The sequence below is a fragment of the Nycticebus coucang genome, chromosome 13, assembly GCF_027406575.1.
Source record: "Nycticebus coucang isolate mNycCou1 chromosome 13, mNycCou1.pri, whole genome shotgun sequence".
NCBI lineage: Eukaryota > Metazoa > Chordata > Mammalia > Primates > Lorisidae > Nycticebus > Nycticebus coucang.
This window is the reverse complement of record NC_069792.1, coordinates 3,337,416-3,361,777: the sequence shown is the minus strand read 5'-3', so window position 1 is coordinate 3,361,777 and position 24,362 is coordinate 3,337,416. Positions and strand designations below refer to the sequence as shown.

At 37.3% G+C, this 24,362-nt stretch overlaps 1 protein-coding gene across 1 annotated transcript in view; it reads left to right on the top strand.

The window, feature by feature from the left end:
* The window catches only part of PXDNL (peroxidasin like), a 222,841-nt gene that overhangs the window by 14,910 nt on the left and 183,569 nt on the right, over positions 1-24,362 (top strand). The window contains 1 exon segment of the mRNA XM_053559607.1: positions 18,759-18,830. Within this exon segment, the coding sequence (XP_053415582.1) occupies positions 18,759-18,830 (72 nt within the window).

Genomic DNA, 24,362 nt, shown 5'->3' with positions numbered 1-24,362 from the left:
CTTTGTACTGCCTCCTTAAAAATAACACTGTTCCAGCACTCAGGCTGGTGATAGAGAAAGATGCTCCAGACCTCCCCATCCCATCTTTGCCTCTCAATTCTCTGTCTCTCGCATCTTTGTCGTTCATGTTTTATTTAATCTTTCATGTTTTATTTCATCATTCTGACTGATTCCACTCTGGTTCGTTTACTTTTCATGCGGGTTCACAAAACTAGACATTTGTCTGTAAAAATGTGTCTTATTTTTGGCATGATACACTAAAATCCTAATTTGCTCATTATTTTGGGAAGGCTCAAAGGCTTCAGGCTAGTCAAAGAAAAACTTACTTTGTTTACATTTTTGATTGGCTGTTAGGAAATCTAATTATAAAGAAGAGAGCTACAGAATTGCAGATCACAGTTTCCTAGAGTAAAAAAAAAAATCTATTTGAATAAATATTTTAAAGATAAGCAGTTATTTGGCTTAAGCCAGGAAATAATTTCAATGCTGATTTTTATTTCCCTCTTTTCTTCTATTGTGTAACTATCACTTCTACTTTGTTATTTCTGATTTATCAGTTTGATTCCTTTAAGTCATGTGCTCCCATGTTCTGATCAAAATTTTCACTTTTTGTCCTACTATTCCTCTGGAAGATTGCATGAAATTTGTACATTTTGTACAGTCTGTTTAAATAGATTTTTCTCTACCAGAGACAAATTATTGTGTATTTTATATATTTTATACTGTTTTTCAATTTTAATGAATCTTAAAGAGTCTATTGAGGGGGTTATAAAATTACTGAATTTGTGTGATTTGACCTGCTTGGGCGTAAGGATTATTTTACTTAATAATATTTATCTTTATAAATATTTGATGGTAACAGTGTTTAGAAGTCACATAGATGCTACATAATTTATGAGAGTAACATTTTAAAATTGTGTGTCATTTCCCCCCCATGGATGTAAGAGTCTTAATTTTTTTCTCTTTAACATCCCAAGGCTACTAGCAAAGTTTTTGATAAAGTATGCATTTTCATTTGGCGCAGATGTTGGGTGACTAATGCAGGAGTTTATGAAGAGTGATCTTGTCACTCTGACACCAAGGTAAAGGCTCTATCTCTTGTGTAGCTACATTCTTATTGCCTTCAGTAACTTTCAGGTTTTTGCGGATTATGTTTCTCATCCTTATAACCCTCATGATTTAGAAATATGTCTTGAACATGGTAGATATATTTTTATAATAATAAGAAAATATTCATATGTTTATAAATTCATGATTAATTATAAATTAATATTTAAAAGTATGATTATATAAAGAGTAATTTATTAATGAAACATCTGCACAATAATGGACAGGTAATAATGATCATCAATTATGAATAATTACTTTATCCCGACTGCTTACAGATGTGTCTGAATTGACACCTGAGCTCTGGCTTTCAGACTGGAAACCCTTGAGGCCGTGGGTAGAATTTGATTTTAATAACGTTGAGTTCACCCCAAGAAGGAAGTATAAGTATTGGGAAGACATGCTAAAGTGAAATGGGCTCTAATCACCATTCTGCTTGGTATGCAAATATGATTGCATAATTTTGACAATCATGTTTGTGATAGTTTAGAGTGTGTGACAGTTTTTTTCAGAAAATGATATTATTTCTATTCAACAGTCTATTCTCATAACAGACTATGAGAACAGAAGTAGATCTTTCCAATGTAACATGACAGCAGTCACAATACTATTAACTAGTAGCAACGTAAAACCGCTACACTCAAAGATAACAGTGCCAAAACAGTTTTGATAACAAATATTTCTCTCATGGCCAAAGTAGGGGAAGAAAGGTACCTGACTTAATGTTGTATTTTCTCCCCACCTTTGGGTGAGATTTTCTGCTGTGGGTGCCTGGTCCAGCACAGTTTGGAGAGGTGAATCCCACAGGGCTTGGAGGGCCTCAACCAGTGGTCTGTGGTCTGCTCTGTGGTCAAACAGATTCACAGAGTCGCTTCCAGGAGACTTTACGCTCCTGAAGCACAGAGGATCCTGACAAGGAAAAGGGAGGCACTTACCTATGTGGATTTATCTTAATTGCTGGTTTCAAATTAAGCATCATTTATGGTTTCAATTTAAGCACACATTTTTTTTTTTCAAATGACAAAGTAATAAAAATGACAGTGTGAGAGAAGAGGAACACACAGTGGATTGGGTAAGCACCATCCATGCTTCTAAGGAATGTAAGGAGGGACATCCCAGTGAAAGAAGAAAGTCCCCCTAGCACCTTTCACACTAAAGAAAGAGGACAGAGAACACACAATTACATGCCAACGCTGATAAGTGCCATGTGCGCACACACACACACACACACACACACACATTAGACACAGGAGAAGAGCAAAGCAGCCTGCGGCAGTGAGAGAATTCCTAAAACTTGTTGGACACTCACCATGACTGCTACTAAATGTTTTGCACACAGGATTCATTTAATCTTTTGTTTTTAACAGTTCCTTGTTGTTCCTCTAATAAAAACTGAGTTGACACTTCAAATCAGGGAGCATGGGAACTCCGGTATTTCTTATTAAAGAAATAATACAAGTTTCATATTGATCAGAGAAGGTTTTGGGCAGGCCTGTGCAGGTCAGGCAGCAGCCTCCTTGTCTTTCCGCTCAGACAGGGCAGTGAGAATGCACAGCAGGGTAGTGCACCCGCCATGAGGTGCTGCTGAGGCCCCCAGGCCCAGGAGTGCAGCCCAGTCACCAGCAGCCCGAATGGTGCTGCCTTCAGAGCCCTGAGATTTGGTTTTATCCTCATCAATTATTAGAAATAATTTAGTATACTTAATTCCTTTCTCAGAAGAAATTGAGGCACAGGTTGGCTGGGTGGATTGCCTGCTGGGCAGTAGGGCTGCGTTAAAACCTGGTACCGGTTGAGTCCTGTCTCCACCACCACTTGTTCATCTTGCTCAGTGATGGTTATGTTAATTGTTACGTGGTCACTTTTTATTAGGTTTTTGTTTTTTGAGAATCAATATGTAGTAATGTGTTTGGCATTGTTCTAGGTGATTTCTGACAGTCCTATAGATTATTATTGCATTGCAGATTTTCAGGCATTTACGTAAATGCCCGAACTACATAAAGTATTTCTATGCAAATTTTCTGTCACAGCACAGCAAACCCCACAGATTTAGTGGCTTTAAGCAATTCCTATTTATCTCCTCACAGCTCTGTGGGCCCGAGTCTGGCAGGGTCAGCTCTGACTTAGGTATCAGCCACTGGGTTCTCACAGGAGACTCTGGGAAACATCTACCTCCAGTCACACAGGTTGTCGGCAGGATTCAGTTCTGGAATTGTAGGACTGAAGTCACTTCTTTCTTGCTGGCTGGTGGTTGGGGTTGTTCTCAGCTATTAGAGACCTGTATCTGGTCCTGGCATGTGTCCCCTGCATCTTGGAAGCCAGCAAAGGTCCACCAAATTCTTCCTATGCTTTGAGTCTCTCTGATCCCCTCTGCCAGAAGTAGGCAAAACTGTTAACAGAAAAAAAAAAAACAAAAAACAAACTCTGGAAAATAATGTAAAGAAGTTTAGTCTGAGCTGAATATGTGTGACCACTGGCCTGTGGTCCTAAGACACAGAATGTGGCACATACTGTTTGGTTTTATACATTCCTGAGGACAGGAATTACACATAAACAATAAATCAATGTGTGGACAGTATATGCTGGTTTGGCCCCAAAAGGCAAGACATAAGTGGTGGGGCTTATAGGTTATCTGTGGGTTCATAGATTCTTTTATTAGTAATTGGTTAAAGAAATAAAGCTTTGTCTAAAGGCTTGGATTATTTTAAGTTAAGATAAAGAATTCTGCTAATCAGAGACAAGCTACCAGACATATACCTGGCTCAAGTGATCTCTTGAGCAAATTGATGTTCTGCAGTGATTTAAACTTTGCTCTACAAGGCCTTAGATCCTGTTAATGATTTGGTATCTTATCGACACAAGGAGTAATTCTAAAAGGGAGAGGATATAATGAGGTGTGTCATCCCTTCTCCTAATGTCCAGTGACACAGTTTTAAGGTTTTTCTGGGGTTGCCTGGGCTGAGAAAGGGTCCCTTTTTTCAGCTTTGGTGCTTAGAGTTTTATTTTACTTCACATAACTTTATACTTTTAAAGGGGTCCTGGGATTAGATCAGGATAACCCAGATAATCTCATATCGATTAACTCAGTCAACTGATTAGTAACCTTAACCACATTTGCACAATTACGTTTACATTTATAAGGTATCAAAGTCATAGGCATGATATATCATTATATTCAAAGTCCCATGCTGGGAAAATACATCTTGGGATGTGGAATCTTACAATTCTGCCTACCATAGCTTCCCAAGTTTGAATTTCTGCTATACTATTTGGTATACACACACGTATGCATAAACACATACTTTTGTAATATTATTTTTATATGAATGCATCCTAGTTTTCTCAACAATATTTTAACTATACCAGCACACAATAGTCAATTGCTAAAATAATTTTAAAGACTCTACAGTTTTGGAATATCAACTTTTGTTATTATTCCACTTGTTATACGTAATATATGTTTGTGTAAGACTATGAAGCAATTAACCTATTAACTATTCTAAATCCTACAGATTAGTAGCAATTTTATGATGTATAAATATTTGTCATATATTCTGACATTGGAGAGTAATAATTATTCAATTGAATACATATACTCCTGCAATTTTTTGGAGAGTAATAATTATTCAATTGAATACATATACTCCTCTGATTTTTTAAAAGGGAGGAGTTAGGATAGAAAGTACTTTTGTTATTTTACAGTATAATAATAATATTATAAAAAATATGATTCATTAATCAATCTATTATTAAGTTCTTAAAGGATAAGCTACATAGCTATTTAGCAATCTAATTTCCATTTCTTTGGCCATGTACAAAAATAACAATCTATTGTCCTGAAAAAGCACACAAAAGTAATCTATTCAATTGTCAGAAGAAACTACTTTTGTAATTACAAATGGTTGAATTGTAAGAAAGTCTCAGCTGGAAATATACAAATGCCATGGTCACCCAATGGAATTAGACTTTTGTAATGTCTGGAATTTCAAGAAAACTGTCTGTAATGGAAAGAAATTAAGAAAAAAATGTTTGCCATGAGTTACCTAGAATCATTATAGGAATAAAACTACAATGTTGTATACAATAAATTTGGAAAATTTTATTTTTCACCTCATATATCAAGAGGTTTTAACCTCTCCAGGATTAGAGGCATTTGCAAAGTCTTCAAAGTGTAGAAAATTCCCTAGTGGTAGCTCAGTAATGTGACTGTAAGCCATCAAGTCTTTGGTTATTACTTTCATATCAATGGCAGATTTTTTCCAAATTTTTCTTGAAATACCTTCATTTTGTTCAAAATTACCTTTTCAGATGCTCCTTTAAAAATATAAATGAATTTTCACAACAAAATTTTTGAGGTGTAGGGGCAAGTAAGGAATGATAACTCTCCTCACCCATCATAAGGGTAATGGCCGATGCTTTTGTAACAAAAGACAGGGTAACATGAAAAAAAGTATAACAGGTTTATTTAATCAAAATTTTATGTGACACAGGAGACTTCAGAGTGAAGAAACAGAGATTCAGAGCAAACTGTCCATTTTTATAGTTAGGATTGATGAAGAGTGGGCAACTGAGTAGAAATACAATTGGGCAAAAAGAGTCAGATCTAGTGCTAACAGACTGAGTGGGGAGACCCAGTGGGCCTGTCTGGATTCTTCTTGGCCCCTCTGAGCAGCGTCCTTTCTCCTGGGTGTGGGGCAGGACTCTCTGGAATGGGAGTCTTATGACCTGCAGTCAAACAAGGTAGGTCAGATAGTTTCTTTCTGGCCAGTTCTTACACAGGAAGGTGGTGAGAAAGTTAGAGTAATATTTTTAGGTTTTATGACTAGTTTTAGGTAAAAGTGGCTCTGGTTTCTCTGACCCACCTTGGGGGAAGAGGGATTCTAGTTCTGTGTCTGGACTCAGGGAAAAATGGTATTAAGAGACAGGAAGACAGCAGGTGGTCAGACAGGGAGAGAGAGGCCGTTTCTGTGCACCCAGAAGTCTGATGTATATTGCAAGTCAAATGCTCCTGAGAATGCTTCCAAGTCCAGAAATATTTCTTGAAAAACACAAGAGCATCTATCTGCATCAAAGAATACTAGAAACCAGATTTACCATTCTTTTAATAAGAACTATCAAGATTTTTTTGAGGGTGGCACCTGTGGCTCAATGGAGTAGGGTGCCGGCCCTGAAAGGTGGTGAGTTCAAACCCAGCCCTGGCCAAAAACTGCAAAAAAAAAAAAAAAAAAAAAAACCCACATTTTTTTGAGCACTTATTAAGGTCCAGACGCTATGACTTCAATCTTCAGAACAAATGTATGGGGGAGGGAGGGTATTACTTTTCTCACTTTGCAGGCGAGGTGGATGTGGATCTGGAATTCGAACCTGAGTCTGCATAAGCCTAGAGCTGGCCATTTTAGCCACTGCCTCTATGAATTGTAAGTTCCTACATGGAGCGGCAGTTTCTCCAGACCTGCTGTTCCCTGGGAGAATCCTAGGGCCCCGGCCCTCCTGTCAGGGCTGCGTCCTATAAACAGAGGCTCTCACACTGCCAGCCTAGAAAGGAGAACGAAAATACGAACAGTTGGCTGCTGGTAGTTGGAGACTTGTGTACGTTTCTCTTTAAAAGCAGATAAAGTTTTCCAAAGGAGTAAACAGTTATTCTGAGCTCCATCTTGATTCTGCCCCTAGTCAATCCATCAGGCAAGTTTTCATTCAATTTTTCATTTACTGTTTAGTTTGTTGCAGTCCAAGGAAGTGGACTTTCCCCTGAATGCCCACCCCGCTGACTTGCGGGCTGTAAGCCCTCACCACTGTAGCTTTTGCTTGTGTTTCCTATTTCCGGCTCATTCTCTGCTCTGGCACCCCTGGTGTCTATGCCCTTTAGTCAGCCCTACGTAGTCAGGCTACGGTGCTGGGCAGCACTGGGACTCAGAAGACTGTTATTTGTGGTGGTGGTTGTTGCTGCACAAGGTCTCAGCAGGAAGCTGCAAAGTCACAGCTAGAAAGAGAAGCCCTGAGTTTCAAAATGGTGGGAATTTCTTCAGAAGACATTTCTTAACCACTTGGAAATCTTTGCATTTGAATAAGGCCATAATGGAAGACCCTTCCTGGCGGGTGCCTGTGTGTCTGTGTGCGTGTTTGTGTGTTTTCCACTGGAGTCACAAAGATGATGAAGGAGATGATTCTCAAAATCTATTGGCTTTTTCCTCTCTCCACTGTCAGTAGTAGAAGGGCATCTACCAGGCACGTGTTAAACCCACGTGTCATTGATGTTTCTAAGTTAGTGTGCCTGTTTCATTTAAAATGAATGCGTACTTGCTACAGCCATTCTGTAAAATACTGGAAATTTGGGTGTTAACAATCAAACCTAAAGCAAAGTCCCCACAGTCACAGACCCGCTTACTAACGCCTGGTGTCCAGAAGTCATTGTCTGTTCAGAGATGCATTTCTCTAAGCTTTCCAGCCACTATGCGGCACATGTGAAAACTAAACGGAGTCCATTATTCTTTCTGCAATTGCTGTTTCCAGTGGCAGCAAGAACCACGTGGCATTTAATGGAAAAACATTGCACTTGAAGGATGAAATTCTAATTCTAACTTGAAGTTCATTAAAACAATTGATAGAGTATATGTTTTATTTGCATTATGTTTTGGTACCTTTTATTAGTCTTTTGTAAATTAAAATAACAAATATATAGTAATAAGTGGTATCTTTTTATGTCATCTGATTTCAAGAAATGGATATGTTAAACTTATACCACCTTTACAGTCCACTTGTACTTATTTAATTTAAGGAGATCAAGGAAGATTGGGATGGCCTTTGGCCACGCTGGCAAGTTTGGTGGATTACATTTTTGGTTTATTTCTCTCTAACTTCCCCAGTGATTCCCTGTTGTAGTCCAGTATCCTAACTCCTCTCAGATCCTCTTTTCTTCTTTTAAGATATGCAGGTAAGTACAGTTGGCCTTCCATAACCCATATATCCTGCATCTGTGAATTCAACCACATGCACGTCAGAAATACCTTTAAAAAATACAGTAAAAATAATACAAATAAAAATACAAAACAGTATAACTACTTACATAGCACTTACATTGCAGTTGGTATTATAAGTAACAGAGATAGTTTAAAGTACAGTCAGCCCTTCACATCCTTGGTTTCTGCATCTGTGGATTAAACCAACTGAGGATTGAAAATACTCAGATAAAAGAAATTTCATGAAGTTTCAAAAAATAAAACTTGCTTTGTTGAAGCCATGTAAGTGAGTGATGTGTAGGCACTGTTTTAGGTGTCACAAGTAATTTAGAGAGGGTTTAAGGCATAGAGGAGGGTGTGGTATAGGTGATATGAAAATACTATGACATTTTATTTCATTTTATTTAATTTATTGTTTGGGATTCATTGAAGATACAAAGGTTACACTGATTGCATTTGTTAGATAAAGTCCCTATTATAATTGTGTCCTGTCTCCAAGAGGTGTGCCATACACTGTGATCCCCAATCACCCTCCCTTCTCCCCTCTCCCCACTCCCTCTTTCCTCTATCCCACCCATTGTATGAGCTCATCTACTCCCTTCATGTTAGAATTGAGTACATTGGATGCTTGCTTCTCAATTCTTGTGATGCTTTACTAAGAAGAATGTGTTCCACCTCCATCCTGGTTAATATAAAAGATCTAAAGTCTCCATCTCTTTTAATGCCTAAATAATATTCCATGGTGTACATATACCACAGCTTGTTAATCCATTCCTAGGCATTTAGGTTGTTTCCACAGTTTGGCAATTGTAAACTGAGCTGCCATGAACAGTCTAGTGCAAATGTCCTTATGATAAAAGGATTTTTTTTTCCTTCTGGGGAGAGGCCTAGCAATGGAATTGCAGGGTCAAATGGGAGGTCTAGCTTGAGTTCTTTGAGGGTTCTCCATACTTCCTTCCAAAAAGGTTGTATTAGTTTGCAGTCCCACCAGCAGTGTAAAAGTGTTCTCTCTTTCCACATCCACACCAGCATGTGTAGCTCTGAGGCTCTGTGTTGTGGGCCATTCTCACTGGGGTTAGGTGATATCTCAGGGTGGTTTTGATTTGCAGTTCTCTGATGATTAGGGGCGATGAGCATTTTTTCATATGCTTGTTAGCCATTAGTCTATCTTCTTTAGAGAAGGTTCTATTCATCTCTCTTGCCCAGTGATATAGGAGATTGTTAGGTCATTTTTTGTTGATTAATTTGAGTTCTGTGTAGATCCTAGTTATCAAACTTTTGTCTGATTCATAATATGCAAATATCTTTTTCCATTCTGAAGGTTGTCTGTTTGCTTTGGTTGCTATTTCCTTAGTTGTACATAAGTGTTTCAGTTTAATTAAATCCCATTTATTTATTTTTGTTGTTGCAATTGCTACAGAAGTCTTCTTCATAAAAATCTTTCCCCAGGTCAATATCTTCAAATGTTTTCCTCACATTTTCTTTGAGGCTTTTTATGGTTTCATGCCTTAGATTTAAACTTTTTATCCATCTTGAATCAGTTTTTGTGAGTGGTGAGTTACTATGCCATTTTATATGGGGACTTGAGCAGGAGCAGGGTCCCTGCAGAGGTTCTAGAATCAACTCCCCGTGGATACCAGTGAACAACTTTAAATCCTTGGAGATAAGAATAGATATGAATAAAAATGTGTGTGCGTTTATTTTTATCTATGAATAATTTCTTCATTTTAGTTTTTAGCCCAAAGAAGTGCAATTTTGAAAATAAGTCGTACAGCTGTGATGACGAGGCTGACTCCAGAGTTGGCAACATCTCTCAGACCAGCCCAAATGCACAACTGTCCCCTGCCATGTGCAGCCGCTCCTACATGGACATCTTAGGACAGCCCCAGAATCCATCTGTGCTGATTTCTAAATGGACATCTTAGGACAGCCCCAGAATCCATCTGTGCTGATTTCTAAAGGGACATCTTAGGAAAGCACCAGAATCCATCTGTACTGATTTGTTGAGTGCGTGATTTCCTGGGTTTTTCAGGAAAAAGATTCTTTACGAGCGGCTGTTTGTTGGTCCTGCGTGTGTACAGAAGCATTCCAAGGCACAGCCCAACTTTCATCTTTCCTCCCTCCAGGCTAATCCACTGCAGGGTGGGCTAAACCCCACCTGCCTGATCCTGTTGCTGAGGTTTGTGGTTTGGCCTGTGGTGGCCAGAGAAGGCAGTCACTGGACAGTCGATGGCAGGCTGTGGAGGGCAGGTGGCACTGGCGTGGTTCTTGCCCGCACAAGTGTCATGTTCTGCTGCCATGGTGACGGCTGCTCCATGCTGCCGTTACAATGCACTGGCCTGGTTTGCTGATAAGCTAAACACTAAGGAACCGGGAATGTGTCCTGAGGGCTGATCTGCAAATCATGTTGAAAATTCCCATTTTTTAATCATATCTTTGATTTTTAATGGATTATAAATAATGATGTCTCAGGGAATGTTCATCACTGATCAAATCTGTCTTCAGGAGATTCCATTGTAACTAACACCTGAAACCTGTCCGTGATTGAAGCGTGAACTCTCACTCACATGGGAGAGAGTAACACTCTCCCAAACAGAATTCCTGTTCCTAGGTGCAAGTTTATCTCAGTGTAGATCTATACAGGACTGTGTGACAAACTGCTGAGCCTTTTTTTTTTTTCAAACTCTTTAAGATTAGAATTCTCATGAACATTTGGGGAAAACATTCAAATTATAGCAGTATGTAATTATAATTTTCCTCTAATTCAACATTAAAAAAATGAAAAGATTTTTTATTAAATTCATACATTTGAGAGCTTCATCTTGAATCTTGGATTTTAAAATGTAGTAAGCACTCACATGACACATAGCCTTCCATTTTTCTTTGAGTAAATGAATATTTACATTAATAACTTTATTAATGAGTATTTACATTAATAATTTTTATAATGACCATATCTGTAGGCATATCAGGTTTGGAACTTAGATTCTTTCTTTTCCTTTTTCTTTTTCTTTCTGTCTTACATAAAGCTTTGTTTGGGAACAAACAGTCATATGGCCAAACCTGGAAGAAAGCTTAGGAGACTGGACAATAGGAAGCAGTCTGACCTACTTTGTATTTTAGCAATTCTATAAAATTATCTTATCAATTTGATAACTTCACAGTCTGAGCCATCCAGAATCGATTTTATTTTATTACCATGGCTGTATATTATGAGAGAAAATTGTTGTATTTTACTTAGTGCATGCCATCGTATCTATCCTAATTGTGTCCTACAAAGAATATTTTTATTTTATATGGCATAAAGCAAAAATATAAAAAAGTACAAATTACTAGCTATCTGCTCACAGGTAATTTACAAACGTTGAATAATTCTCTTTAAAGTTTGGGAGATATTTACCAAAATTAAGTTGCTTTTCCAAGTAGGGGTGTTTCTTTTTGTTTTCCTTGTGCAAATCTATATAGTCTAACCTTTCTATAATCAGCATAGATTATGTATGTAATAATCAAGCGATAGCATTACAGCTCTACTAAAATGAAGTTGTGGTGTACCTCAGGTGCCATATGAGCTCAGAGGGGAGACATTTGCTCCAGGTGTTAGTGTCACAGTAGCAGTGACTATATGTACATGTGTATATGTACTATATATATAATTTTTGAATAGCAAGAAAGCTTGAAATTAATAATATCTTAAAAAACTAACACTGTTTAGAAGCCTAAACGTATAGGCAAATTTCAAAGTAATGGATTTTAACAATCGAATAATGTAATGAGCTGATATCGTTAGAATTTTGGAAGGAGGCTTCTTAAAACACTTTTAATATATTGACTATATTATGAAAATGCACAATTTCTTTGCTTTGGGTATGAATCTAAAAAAAAAAAATCCAAATCTTTAGCTACTGCTTATGATAGTAATTATTTGTGGTAAGAGAAAGTATGAGCATAATGGCACTATTTTCTCAGTGCCCTGTTTTCTTTTTTAATAATATACATGCCTGATAAATCCTTTACTTTTTTTTTCTTTCAAACTGTCTAGTGTAAAGCTATCATAATTCTTAAGGGTAAAGGCTAAAGAAATGCCCTTTATTACCATTATTTCAAAATGCATTTTTTAAGCAGTGTGATACAGTGCTATTAGGTCTGAGATGGAAACAAGTTATAATTATAAATTCCATAATTATGGAAAGAAGGAGGCAAAAATATCACTAGAGGAAATGCTTGTGTTATGCAGGTGCCCACGTCCAGCTGGGATACATGAGAGACAGTGAGCAGTGATCTTACTGCAGTATGACAGTTATAAAACTGTTATTAAAAAATAAGTATCTCCCTATAATCAAGAAATTGTCAGTTAGGAAGAAAAGAGCCTATTTAACTTAACAACATGGAAGGTAAAAATATATCAAGGGATTCAAGAAGATATACATAGCATACACAAGACAAATGCTTCTAAAATGTCCTGAGATAAGAAAGATGATTTAGATTAGTAGAAAGACAAATTATGGGGAAGAGCTGCGCCACGACCTATGACCTGCGATAGGTGCCTGCCTGGACCCGGTAAGAGCTGCACTGTGACCCACGACCTGCGCCTGCCTGGACTTCCATAAGAGTGGCACCGCGACCTGCAACCCACAGGGCCTCCGCATGCCCTGACCAGGACTCCGGGAGCCATGCAACCCCGGATCCTCCCTCCTGTACCCTCCCTGCCTCCACACCGGCCACTCATCTGGCCAGGGACTCTGGTAGCCGTGTGCCCTCCGGAGCTCTCCTTGCCTCTGCGTGGAGCCCTTCTCCTGGCCAGAGACTGCTGGAGCCTTGGGCTCTCTGTGCCAAAGTCACTGGGCGCCAGGCACTCCCAGAACCATGTGCACCACCCCTGTCCTGTTGCTGGATCTGGGTGTGTCACACTCTGGAGCTGCTCCCACAACCAGAACTCCCTGGCTGGGGCAGCCACAAAAGAGCTACACGGGGTCACTCCCTACAAAGATCCAGCAACAAGAGAGTGATCCCGCTGGGGTCTAATCGTGGAGAGACACTTCCCCAACTCTGAGGACGACCAGAGGCAACAGTGAAAAACAATCATGAGGTGAAATCAATGGAAAAACTCTGGCAATATGAATAATCAGAGTAGATTGACTCCCCCAAGGAACAATGAGGCAGACACAGCACAAGATCCCATGCACAAACAAATAGCTGAGATGTCAGAAATCGAATTCAGAATCTGGATAGCAAATAAGATTGAATTAGAATTCTAAGCAGTAACCCAAAAGATGTCTCAAGAATTCAACGAATTCAAAGACCAAATGACCAAAGATTTTGACACATTGAGACAAGAAGTTGCAGCCCTCAAAGATCTGAGAAACACAGTAGAATCCCACAGTAACAGAATGGAGCAAGCAGAAGAAAGGATTTCTGACATTGAAGACAAAGCTTTCAAATGCTCCCAGACTCTCAAAGAGGAAGAGAAACGGAGGGCAAAAACAGATCACTCTCTCAGAGAGCTCTGGGATAATTCTAAGAAAACTAATATTCATCTTATAGGGATCCCTGAAAGCGACAAAGTGACTTCACAAGGCACAGAGTCTCTTCTCCATGAGATTATGAAAGAGAACTTTCCAGATGTGCCAAGAGATTCTGAAATTCAGATAGCAGTTTCAAAACTCCAGCATGACTCAACGCAAATAAGACATCCACCAGACACATCATAATCAATTTCACTAAAGTTAATATGAAGGAGAAAATTCTGAAAACAGCCAGATGAAAGAAAACCATTACCTACAAGGGGAATAATATTAAAATAACTGCTGATCGCTCTGCTGAAAACTTTCAAGGTAGAAGAGGATGGTCATCAACTTTTAATCTCCTAAAACAAAATAACTTTCAATCCAGGATCCTATACCCAGCTAAACTGAGTTTCATTTATGATGGAGAAATTAAATACTTTAATGATATTCACATGTTGAAGAAATTTGCCACAACTATACCAGCTCTCCAGGATATTCTCAGACCTATCCTCCATAAAGACCAGCGTAATCCTCCACCACAAAGTTAACCCACCCAGAAAATTTTGATCAAATTCCAACTTCCACAGTGGCAAAAGGATTAAAAATGTCCACTGGACTCTTGAAAGGCTTATCAATATTCTCAATTAATGTGAATGGTTTAAATTGTCCTCTAAAGAGGCACAGGTTGGCTGACTGGATACAAAAACTCAAGCCAGATATCTGCTGCATACAAAAATCTCATCTTACATTAAAAGACAAATATAGACTCAAGGTGAAGGGATGGTCATCTATACTCCAGGCAAATGGAAAGCAGAAAAAAGCAGGTGTTGTAATCCTATTCACAGACACAATAGGCTTTAAACCAACCAAAATAAGGAAGGATAAGGATGGACACTTCATATTTGTTAAAGGTAATACTCAGTATGATGAGATTTCAATTATTAATATTTATTCACCCAACCAGAACGTGCCTTGATTTATAAGAGAAACTCTAACAGACATGAGCAACTTGATTTCCTCCAGTTCCATAGTAGTTGGAGATTTTAACACCCCTTTAGCAGTGCTGGATAGCTCCTCCAAAAAGAAGCTAAGCAAAGAAATTTTAGACTTAAACTTAGCCATTCAACATCTAGACTTAACAGACATCTACAGAACATTTCATCCCAACAAAACTGAATACAGATTCAAAGATTTAAGCATTAAAATAAAACCATACTAGCTCAGAAAAAAATAAGTTTTTAAAGGAAGCTTTTAGGGAAGATTAGGCATGATATAAAATTCAAAAACCATAAATAAAAAGAACAGTGAATTTTGTTACATACAATTTGAAACTTCTGTATGATATAAACAATAAAGAAAGCCGAAAGTGCAAACCACATAATCTTTGTAAAAATATTTCTAACACGTATTATAAGCAAAAGTTTAGTTTGTGGGGTTCTTAACAAATAGTTAAAGACAAGGTACATCATGAAGTAGAAATATGAGACAATAGATCTATTTGGTTTGTTTACATAAAAAGAAATATATGTCATTAACATAAATTTTCAAAATAACTCTTGCTTCCCTTCCTTCCTTAGAGAGAATCTCACTTTGTCACCCAGGCTAGAGTGCCATGGTATCAACCTAGCTTACAACCATCTCAAACTCCTGGGCTCATGCTATCCTCCTGCTTCAGCCTCCCAGGTAGCTGGGACTACAGGCACCTGCACAATGCCCAGCTAATTTTTCTATTTTTAGTAGCGATGAGATCTCACTTTTACTTAGGGTGGTCTTGAGCTCTTGAGCTCAAGGGATTCTCCTGCTTTGGCCTCCCAGAGTGATAGGATTATAGGGTGAGCCACTGAACTCTGGCAACTGTATCTTTCTTTTACTTCACAACGTTTGAATTTTGAAGTCTTAAAATTTTAAATGATAGAGAAGACAGTTAATATTTTGGACACTTTGAAAGAATTTGTCACTCAGATTTCACATATAAATTTGCCTTTATCCTTGAGAAATATGCATGAAGAAAAAAATTGACATAATCTACTTACTAAACTCTTAATGAATTTATGTTCTTTAGATCAGCCTGTTTCTGTCTTTCCTTTCTCTCTCTACCACTTCTCATCTCTTTTTTAAAAACGATGTTGAATTGCAAATGATTTATGTGGTGCTCATAATAATGTAGATATTTTTCTGTGGCTGTAACCAATTATAAAGAGATAATCATTGCTGATTTTGGCCATGAGTCTCTTACTTGGTAATGATGCAAATAGCTCAGGAATTACGGTTTATGCTTATTCATAGTTCTATAGTTTATTTCAGTTCAGACGGAAAAGTACACAACCTTTCCATGTTAAGGGATGCAGAGCCCTATTTCTGAAGTATGTATACATGAAAAAGTATACATGAAAAGACCAATGTTATTGCTCCTTAAAAAAAATAACCACTGCGTTATTTGTAGTTTAAATGTAGATATAATGATGCAATTTCAGAATAAATCTTGGCATTAGCTTGAGTAGAAATTTTATGTGAGATCTGCAAGAGCTCTGTTTTGTTTTTGAATTTTATTCATTTGTATTTTTTTATTTTGCACTTTGATGAATATAACTATGCAAACAGTATTTTATCTTTCTCAATAGCCACTTATTGCTTTTTAACAAAATATTCCCGGACACATAGCATACATTTGTATGTTGTCAAAATGTGCACGCTTTGGGGAAGGTACTCTGTCTCAGAAAAAAAAGATACAGCTAATAAACAGGCCATTGGTCTCTTCTCTTTCAAGGACTTAATCATCCGGGTAATCAGATTTTTTGCCTTCAGAAATTACCTTCTTTTATTTCTTCAATAAAAATGTAACATTTTTCAACTTGGGAGTTCTGTTTGTTCTTTTTTTCTCTCCTTGGCACCATGGGCACTACTAGAATATAGAATACAACCACAGATTTCCCCAAGCTTGTGATGATTTTTAGTGAAAACCTGTTAGGTATCATTTTATGCCTTGAATTTCACTAAACTCATGCATTAATTTTGAATGCATCTCCTTTATGAAAAATAAAAATAATAAAAGCAATGGTTTCTACAGCCACTTAACCAAAACATTGCTGGATAACATTCTAGGCATTAAAGTGATAATAAAGATGTTTTCAGGGAAAACAAAATGCTTTGAATAAAATGTGACAAGAAATACGTGCTTGTGGTTGAAACATACATTCCTTTGTGAACCAGAACTTCAATGGGTTTGTTTCTTGACAGTAATAAAAATGTTTTCAAGAAAACAAATATAATTGTTTGATCTCATACTTGATTAGTCAAATTCATACTGAATTGCAGTGTTAAATAATAACATCTTCAGCGTATTTTTTGAAATTTCATGTTTTAATTTTTACTAAGATTTAAAGAATTATAAAAGAATATGCAGAAACATAGGCTTTAAATATATTTTATATACTGAAGAAGGATTAATAATGATATGTAGTATCAATTTTGGATTTGAAAAGGGAATAGCACTCATTCTTAAAGATATTGGATGAAATAAATTAGCTCATCTCTTCTGGGCACTATCCTTGGAAGAATTAAGAAAATAGTCACTTAAATTGTTTCCTATAGCTTGTGGTTCAGATGCAGTTGTGACTATATACATGCATTACATAGCACACACACACACAAACCCATCACAGCAGCTAAGCAGATTACACATATGTATATATAAACACATGTATATTTATTCTGTGTGCATTGTTGTATTCAATAGACTAAGGGGACAGAATAGTCACTCTTCAAGTAAAAATATTTGTATGGTGATAGTCTGGGGACCTAATGGAAATGTATGAATTAATTTTGAACACTAGAATGATAGCGTGTACAAAGAGAGTACCTAAATGATGAATTCTCTCAGGACAGCGGTTGTGTCTGGAGTTAATTACATATCAACTAGCCACGTGATTTTCAGTTAGCTTAAAAATTCCTTGAACACATGGTGGAATGTAAAGTTTATTGGCTCATTGACTGAACTAAGAACCATCCCTGAAAATTGCCGTTATCCCTGTATGGCCTCTGCTCCAATGCTGGCTGTCCATTGCTCTGCCTCTGTGAGGACCAGGTCACTTGATAGTCACAAATGGCAAGGAACAGTTTGGTGCCATGGCTGGGGGTCAGAGAGACACTTCAGATGCTGTTTGAGGAACTTAACGGTGAGGTCTGCCGTGAGCAGGTTAGGAACAGATGTGACGGGCATCTCCAGGCTCTCTGTGAAAGTGTATAATGACTAAAATAATCACCTGCTCCATTGGCCAACACAATTCTGTCTTCCAAATCAGTCATAAAAAGTCCCCACAAAGCAAATATTTGATAATACACTAACAGTCCATCCTTTAGCATTTGACTCTGGCAGTAGATTTTTAGAAGCTTTGGGGTTTTAGATGCTCTCAGATATTCAGAAACATGTGTGCCGTTGCAATTAGCAGACTCTCTCCGTACATTTAGACAACTCATAATAATTTAAACTTGAAAGATATTTTAAATGTATTTGCTAGAAAAAAATCTATAATTTTCATTTGCTAGAGTGTTCTTTATGAAGCTTTCAAAGCTTCTAAAAGGTGATTTTCTTTAACTTGTTTTATTGTTCAAATCCAATTTATTTCTGCCACCTGTTATTTCTCTCCCTGGATTTTTTTAGAAGTCATTTTTGGACCATTTTATGGTACTATAACAAGAACCTCAATTCCTATGGTGTAATTGACTCTCGGTTTGACAGTTCAACAAATACACAATGAGAGGCTGCTTTGTGCCAATAGCTGTGTTATTTATTTTTGAAGAAAAATGATTAAGCCTGAGTGTTTAAAACTTTCCATCTGCTTGTTTGGAAATACGTTTCTTTGTTATGAGGACGATGTTGATAATTTTCCTTTTAGATGATATGCTTCACAAAAATAAGAAGTGAACTCTTGAATTTTAAATGCTTTCAGGGGCATTTTAGTGTAATTTAGTAAATACAAATTATTTTTGAAAAGTCTTTTTTGTGACAAACTAATGTTTTAATGTAGCCTTTATGAATAGAAAATTGTAAGTTTCTAAATTTACATTTAGAATCATGTCAGTAAATATTTTTCTGAGTAAATATTTTGCTGAGTAAAGCACTATATAGCAGAACTGTATAATCTTTGCAGAATCTGTTTCTAATTCTGAATTATTTGTTCTTATTATTTTTCAGTCTCTTGAACAACAACCAAATCAGAAAAATTTCCATAAATGCTTTTGAAGGACTTGAAAATTTGCTTTATCTTTAAGTTGTAAGTAAAACAAAAAATGGCTTATGGTGTTGATTATTTTTACTCTTTTGTTTGTTTAAAGTAAAGTAAGTCTTTACTTTTTTATTTTATTTTATTTTTGGCCGGGGCTGGGCTTTGAACCCGCCACCTCCAGTATATGGGGCCAGCGCCCTACTCCTTTGAGCCACAGGTGCCACCCCAGTCTTTACTTTTTTAAAAAGCACTATCACTCTTTATAAAAAGAACTCACACATGACCATTTCTAAGTACAATAAATTTTTGCTTTCAATAAACTGCATCTGAAAAACATCTGAATATTTATGACATTTCTTTCTCTTCACCCCTGCCACAAAAATTCTAAATTGGAGAAAAATAAAAACAAATCAGAATTTTCTAACACTTCACATTCAAAACAAATCAATCAGTAATTATAAAAAAATAATCTCATGTATACGAAAGAAGTTTTATGTCAACAACTCAGGTATCCAAGACCTTCGGACATCAATGGGCACTTTACAATTAGGAACTTTAGTAAGTCTGGACAAGAACCAAATTTTGGAAAAATTAGCTTATAAATCTGAGCATTGACAATTGTTATGTTTTTATGTATTATTGGTAAATGGGAACCAAGGCATTTTAAACAACTGCCTTTTTTACTTAGGAACCAATACATGTTGATAAATTGAATGTCAGGAGGTCACAATTGGATGTGCTCACATTGGAGGCTGAAGAAAGAAACTGCAAAGATATTTGTTTCAGCTACAAGTGAATGTTACAACTTTCTTCAAAGAACATTCAGGTGGTAATTAAGATTTTTGCAAATATGTCCATTTGTAGAATAATTAATTAGGCACTCTGCTTAAAATGTTACATTTATTCTTTTAAAGAGAAGATGTTGTCTTTTTTTCACTCTGATCTAATTTATACCACTGTAGCATCTTCCTACAACCCCAGAATTCCTATTACACCCCAGCCCGAGAGCCTCACAGCTCCTGTGCTCAGCAGAGACACCGCAGCCAAACACGCTCCACCCCCAGAGCTCTTCTCATCACTCAGTCCTGAAGTGTTCATTCCCTCTGAGAATCAGCCCATTCTGCCTGCTGTCCTAATCTTCCATAACCAATCTAACCTGCTTGCTTAGTCAGTTTTCTGCTGCTATAAGAGAATATGACAGACTGGGGTAAGTAACAAAGAAAAGAAGTTTATTTGGCTCTTGTTTCTGGCAGCTGGGAAGTCCAAGCTTGAGATGCTGTGTCTAGTGAGGACCTTGCTGCATTGGAACAAGGTGAGAGGGCAAGTGAGCACATGAGATGGGGGGAAAAAGGGTCAAACTGGGCGGCGCCTGTGGCTCAAAAGACTAGGGTGCCAGCCCAATATACTGGAGGTGTGGGTTCAAACTTGGCCCTGGCCAAAAACTGCAAAAACAAACAAACAAACAAACAAACAAAAAAACAAAACAAAACAGGGTCAAACTCTTGTCATGACTGGACCCCTCCCACAATACTGGCATTGAGGGCAGAGCCCTCCTAACTAGTCAACTCTCAACGGGCCCACTGCTTCATACCATCACAATCCCAATTAAATTTTAACATGAATATTGAAGGAAACAAACTATAGTCCAGCAGGTTCATATTGTTTTTGATTTCCATACTTTACCCTTTACTAAGGATTCCTCTATCTTCTAGATTGTATTGTGAAAAGTCTGTGTCTTCTTAGTAAAGGAACTTGACCTTTTCCCTGTATTTCATCTGAAACCTGCTCTGTGGTTCTCTACTCATTGGCATAGCAAAGAATAAGTCCCTCAGAGTAAAACAAACAAACAAAACAAAACCATTATGACTTCGCAAATAATGGCTTGGAAGCAATCTAGTTACTAGGGCTAATATTTAATTGGGGAATCTCTTAAAATGACAGCTATTAGAAGGAAATTAATTTTGGATGATGAATATCTAACATTTTGAGGCCGATCAATTACATACACGAGTGCACTATTTGTTCTGGGTGAGAACAAGAAAAGCACTTCACAAAACCTTTAATCAGTGCTCTGACCAATTGAAACACTGGTTATTAAATGAAAAACAAAAGATATGTGACTTAGCAGAAGGCAAGAATAATTTATGAATGTTACATTAAGTAGCAGGTGACCATTCATATGGGCACATCAGTACACTGGTCCATGTTTTCTTCTTTATTTTATTTTATTTTTAGTTTTTTGAGTCCATGGGAATGCAATCCATGTTTTCAATGATATTCCTGAGTACACACTGCCCATCAAACAAGGGAATTTGGTAGAGAAGAGGATTGTGGGCAAGAAGACCCCTTTGGTGCATGTGATCCCTGCAAGCTCATCTTCTGTCTGTCCTTTGCTTTTTACACTTGATCCATTGAGTCTTTCATTCTTCAAACACAGCCCTGCCCACATCCTGGTCATGGCTTTTTCCTGGGCTATTTTTTTTTTCTATTTTTGGCAGCTTTAATGACATCTTTAATGTCACCTTCAGTCAACTAACACCTCTTCCCCCCTCCCCCCAACAGGGTGCCCTGTTTATTTCATTTATTTCACACACCGTAAAATTTCATTTTTTGTCATCTGCTTGTTAACTGGTTTATTTTCTGACGCCTTTCTGTCAAGGCATGTGGCTTCCTTACCACATGCCCCAGCATCTAGAATGAACTTTTACAACCTAGTAACTGCTTATTAAATATTTGTTGAATGAATGTATGAACATAAGGTACTCAATAAAAGCTTGATATTTGATTGATTAATACTCTCAGTTAATTATTCTTAAGAGGAATGACAATGCTATCAAGTGCCACTGCCTTTTCAGTGACATGTGTATTTATCAATTATTAATAGTATGGATTTTCACAAAGATTTCAAGCATTTATATTACCTAAAGTAGTTATAGTGCTTGTATATTCAGGAAGTTAATTTTTATTAGGCTCACTGCACCATGGAACTACCATTTCATGCTGGCAAGCACAAAGGATAGCATATCTTTTCCTTTAAAACAAAAGCATTTCTGAGCTTATCTGTAATTCTAATGTGTTTTGATCCAAAGCATATCATTGATTCCCTTGGGCAACAACGAATTGAAATGTCATAGGACAAATTTTGCTTTCAGATTCACAATAAAAAGTACACTTGTTTGAGAATATCCTTAGGAACTGTGATTCCTTTAAGGTTAGCTGAATGTTAAAGCTCTTAAAATGGCATTTTTGGTATTCATTATTTTCAACCAAGTTTGAATTAATTTAATGATGAACTCCAAAATAAAACGTATTTATTCAGAAAATCTTGGCATCCAGTGATAATGATCTTGTTACTTGTGGGCATTGATAATGATATCAAATCACAGTGATACCAAGTGTGATAATGATCCTTTTACTGAAGGGCATTGATAATTGATCAAATTTTGAATTATCCACAGGGCAAAAGCTGTTGCATATGTGTGCATGTTTGAGATAAATTGGGCATCTTTTGCTAGGATGGAAAGAGGACATTTATTCCACATTCACATCTGTGCTTCCCTTCGGGTCTTGGTTCCCATTTTTAAGTTTAGTTTGTTCTCAGAACTGTAGCTGTTTCCCCCTTCTGCCTCAGCTCTGGGCATCCTGGTCCCCAGGAGCTGTGCTCTCAATTCTGCGCCCTCTGCACAAACTCACCTTCCTAGATCACTGGCTGATTTTGTCATTTTTAAATTGTGCCCTCAGCACTGGCCATTTCTCTCTCTCTTCAATCTCTTTGAATTTATTGGGAATCTTCCTCTCTTCTTTTTGCAACCTACAGATAAAAAGATATTCACTCTTTAAAAAATACTGGGCAAGTAAGTGCCTTGAGCAATCTTACCTTTTTAAAATTTTCAGATTAATATGAGGGTACAAATATTTAGGGTACATTGTTTGCAATTTCTAAGGTAAAGTTCAAGTTGTAGTTAAGTCTTTCATTTAGGGGATGGGCTGTAGATAAACTACTACACAACAGAGGAGGGAAAACAAGTATATTTAAGTGGGGGGGAGAGAGGGAGATTAATGTGCTTTCACCTACAGTGCACAGTGTGAGGGGTATGGAATCTTACCTTTAACAGTGAGACCTTGAGGCACACACCTCTCTCCACTGAGGCTTCTTACTCCCTGAGTTTTTAATTCTTCTCTTACTAAGTTAGTGATATTGTTGTGTGATTCTTTTTTCCTTTTATTAAGTCATATACACATAGCCCATGAATACAGAATTGATGCAGAAAAAGCTTTCTGCATCAATAATATCCATTTTCTTGGTTAAATCAGCTTGTGAAGCTCCAACTACAGAAGTTCTACTCTCTTTTTCCCCCTGTCATCTCGTCATTTCCCCCTGAATCATTTTCTATAATCTAATAGTCTAAATTGAACGTATATAGCTGAGATAAAATACTATTGTGCGTGATTTTCAGTTTTAAGTGTTGAATATTCTCCATGAATATTTTATGATTTAGTTTTTCCTTTATGAAGCAAGTTACCATTATTTAAAGTTGAAAATAATAATAAAAACCTATTCAGTGGTCTGTATACCTCTCTACAGTAGAACCAACTTCTCTTCACCTCAAGATATTGATACCCTGAAAGTAATGTGGCTCCCTGACGTTCTGTAGTCCAAGAGCCCTTACGGGGAGATATATCTGAGTCTTCTGGGGTATATTACACAACACTTTCAGCTCTCTGTATCCCATACTTGCTGCATATTATCACCGGAAGACTTTTGAGGACTCCCGGTGTTCAGGCTGTACCCTGAACCCATTATTAAAGCAGAATTTGTAGAGGCAGGGACCTGGACATCAGCGTGAGGCCTGAAGAAACACCACCAAGTCCCATACCTGTGCTCCAATTTACAGTCACTCCCGCGTTGAGCACCACTGGTGGGTTTTGAGGCTACAGGTCAATGAGCCTTACAATGTGGTTGAAGAAACACAGTTCTAGAAATTTTTTTTTTTTGCATCCTAACATGTGGTTGTATTTTTGAGATTTGGGGGTCATAACAAGGTCTTCCCTATTGTCAGTTAATGCTGAGGGGGAAATTCTCCATAAGTCCCAACTGGTCACTACTGCTCTCAGAAATGTATTTGAGTTCTAATCTGTGGGGAAAGAAAGTAAGTTGGAACTTCCAAAGCTTCACTCCAGCCAATTGTAGAAAAGCAGGGGGCGGTGCCTGTGGCTCAAAGGTGTAGGGCGCCAGCCCCAAATGCCAGAGGTGGCGGGTTCAAACCCAGCCCCTGCCAAAAACTGCAAAAAAAAAAAAAAAAAGAAAAAAAGAAAAGAAAAGCAGTCCCTTCTTCATTGTCAGCCACAATTGTGATTTCTGTGGTTTATCAGTCAGGCAGGACCACGGATGGGCTGCATTAGACTAATACATCATCTTAGAAAATAAGGCAACTAAGTGATTTTTAAATCAATCAATTTAAAACCTACATCTGTGTAACATTTCCATATGAAGGTATATTTCTGTATTCTAAGTTTATGGCTATAAAAGCACCAGCCTTTTGTTACAGCTGGCTGTTTTTATAAGTGTATCA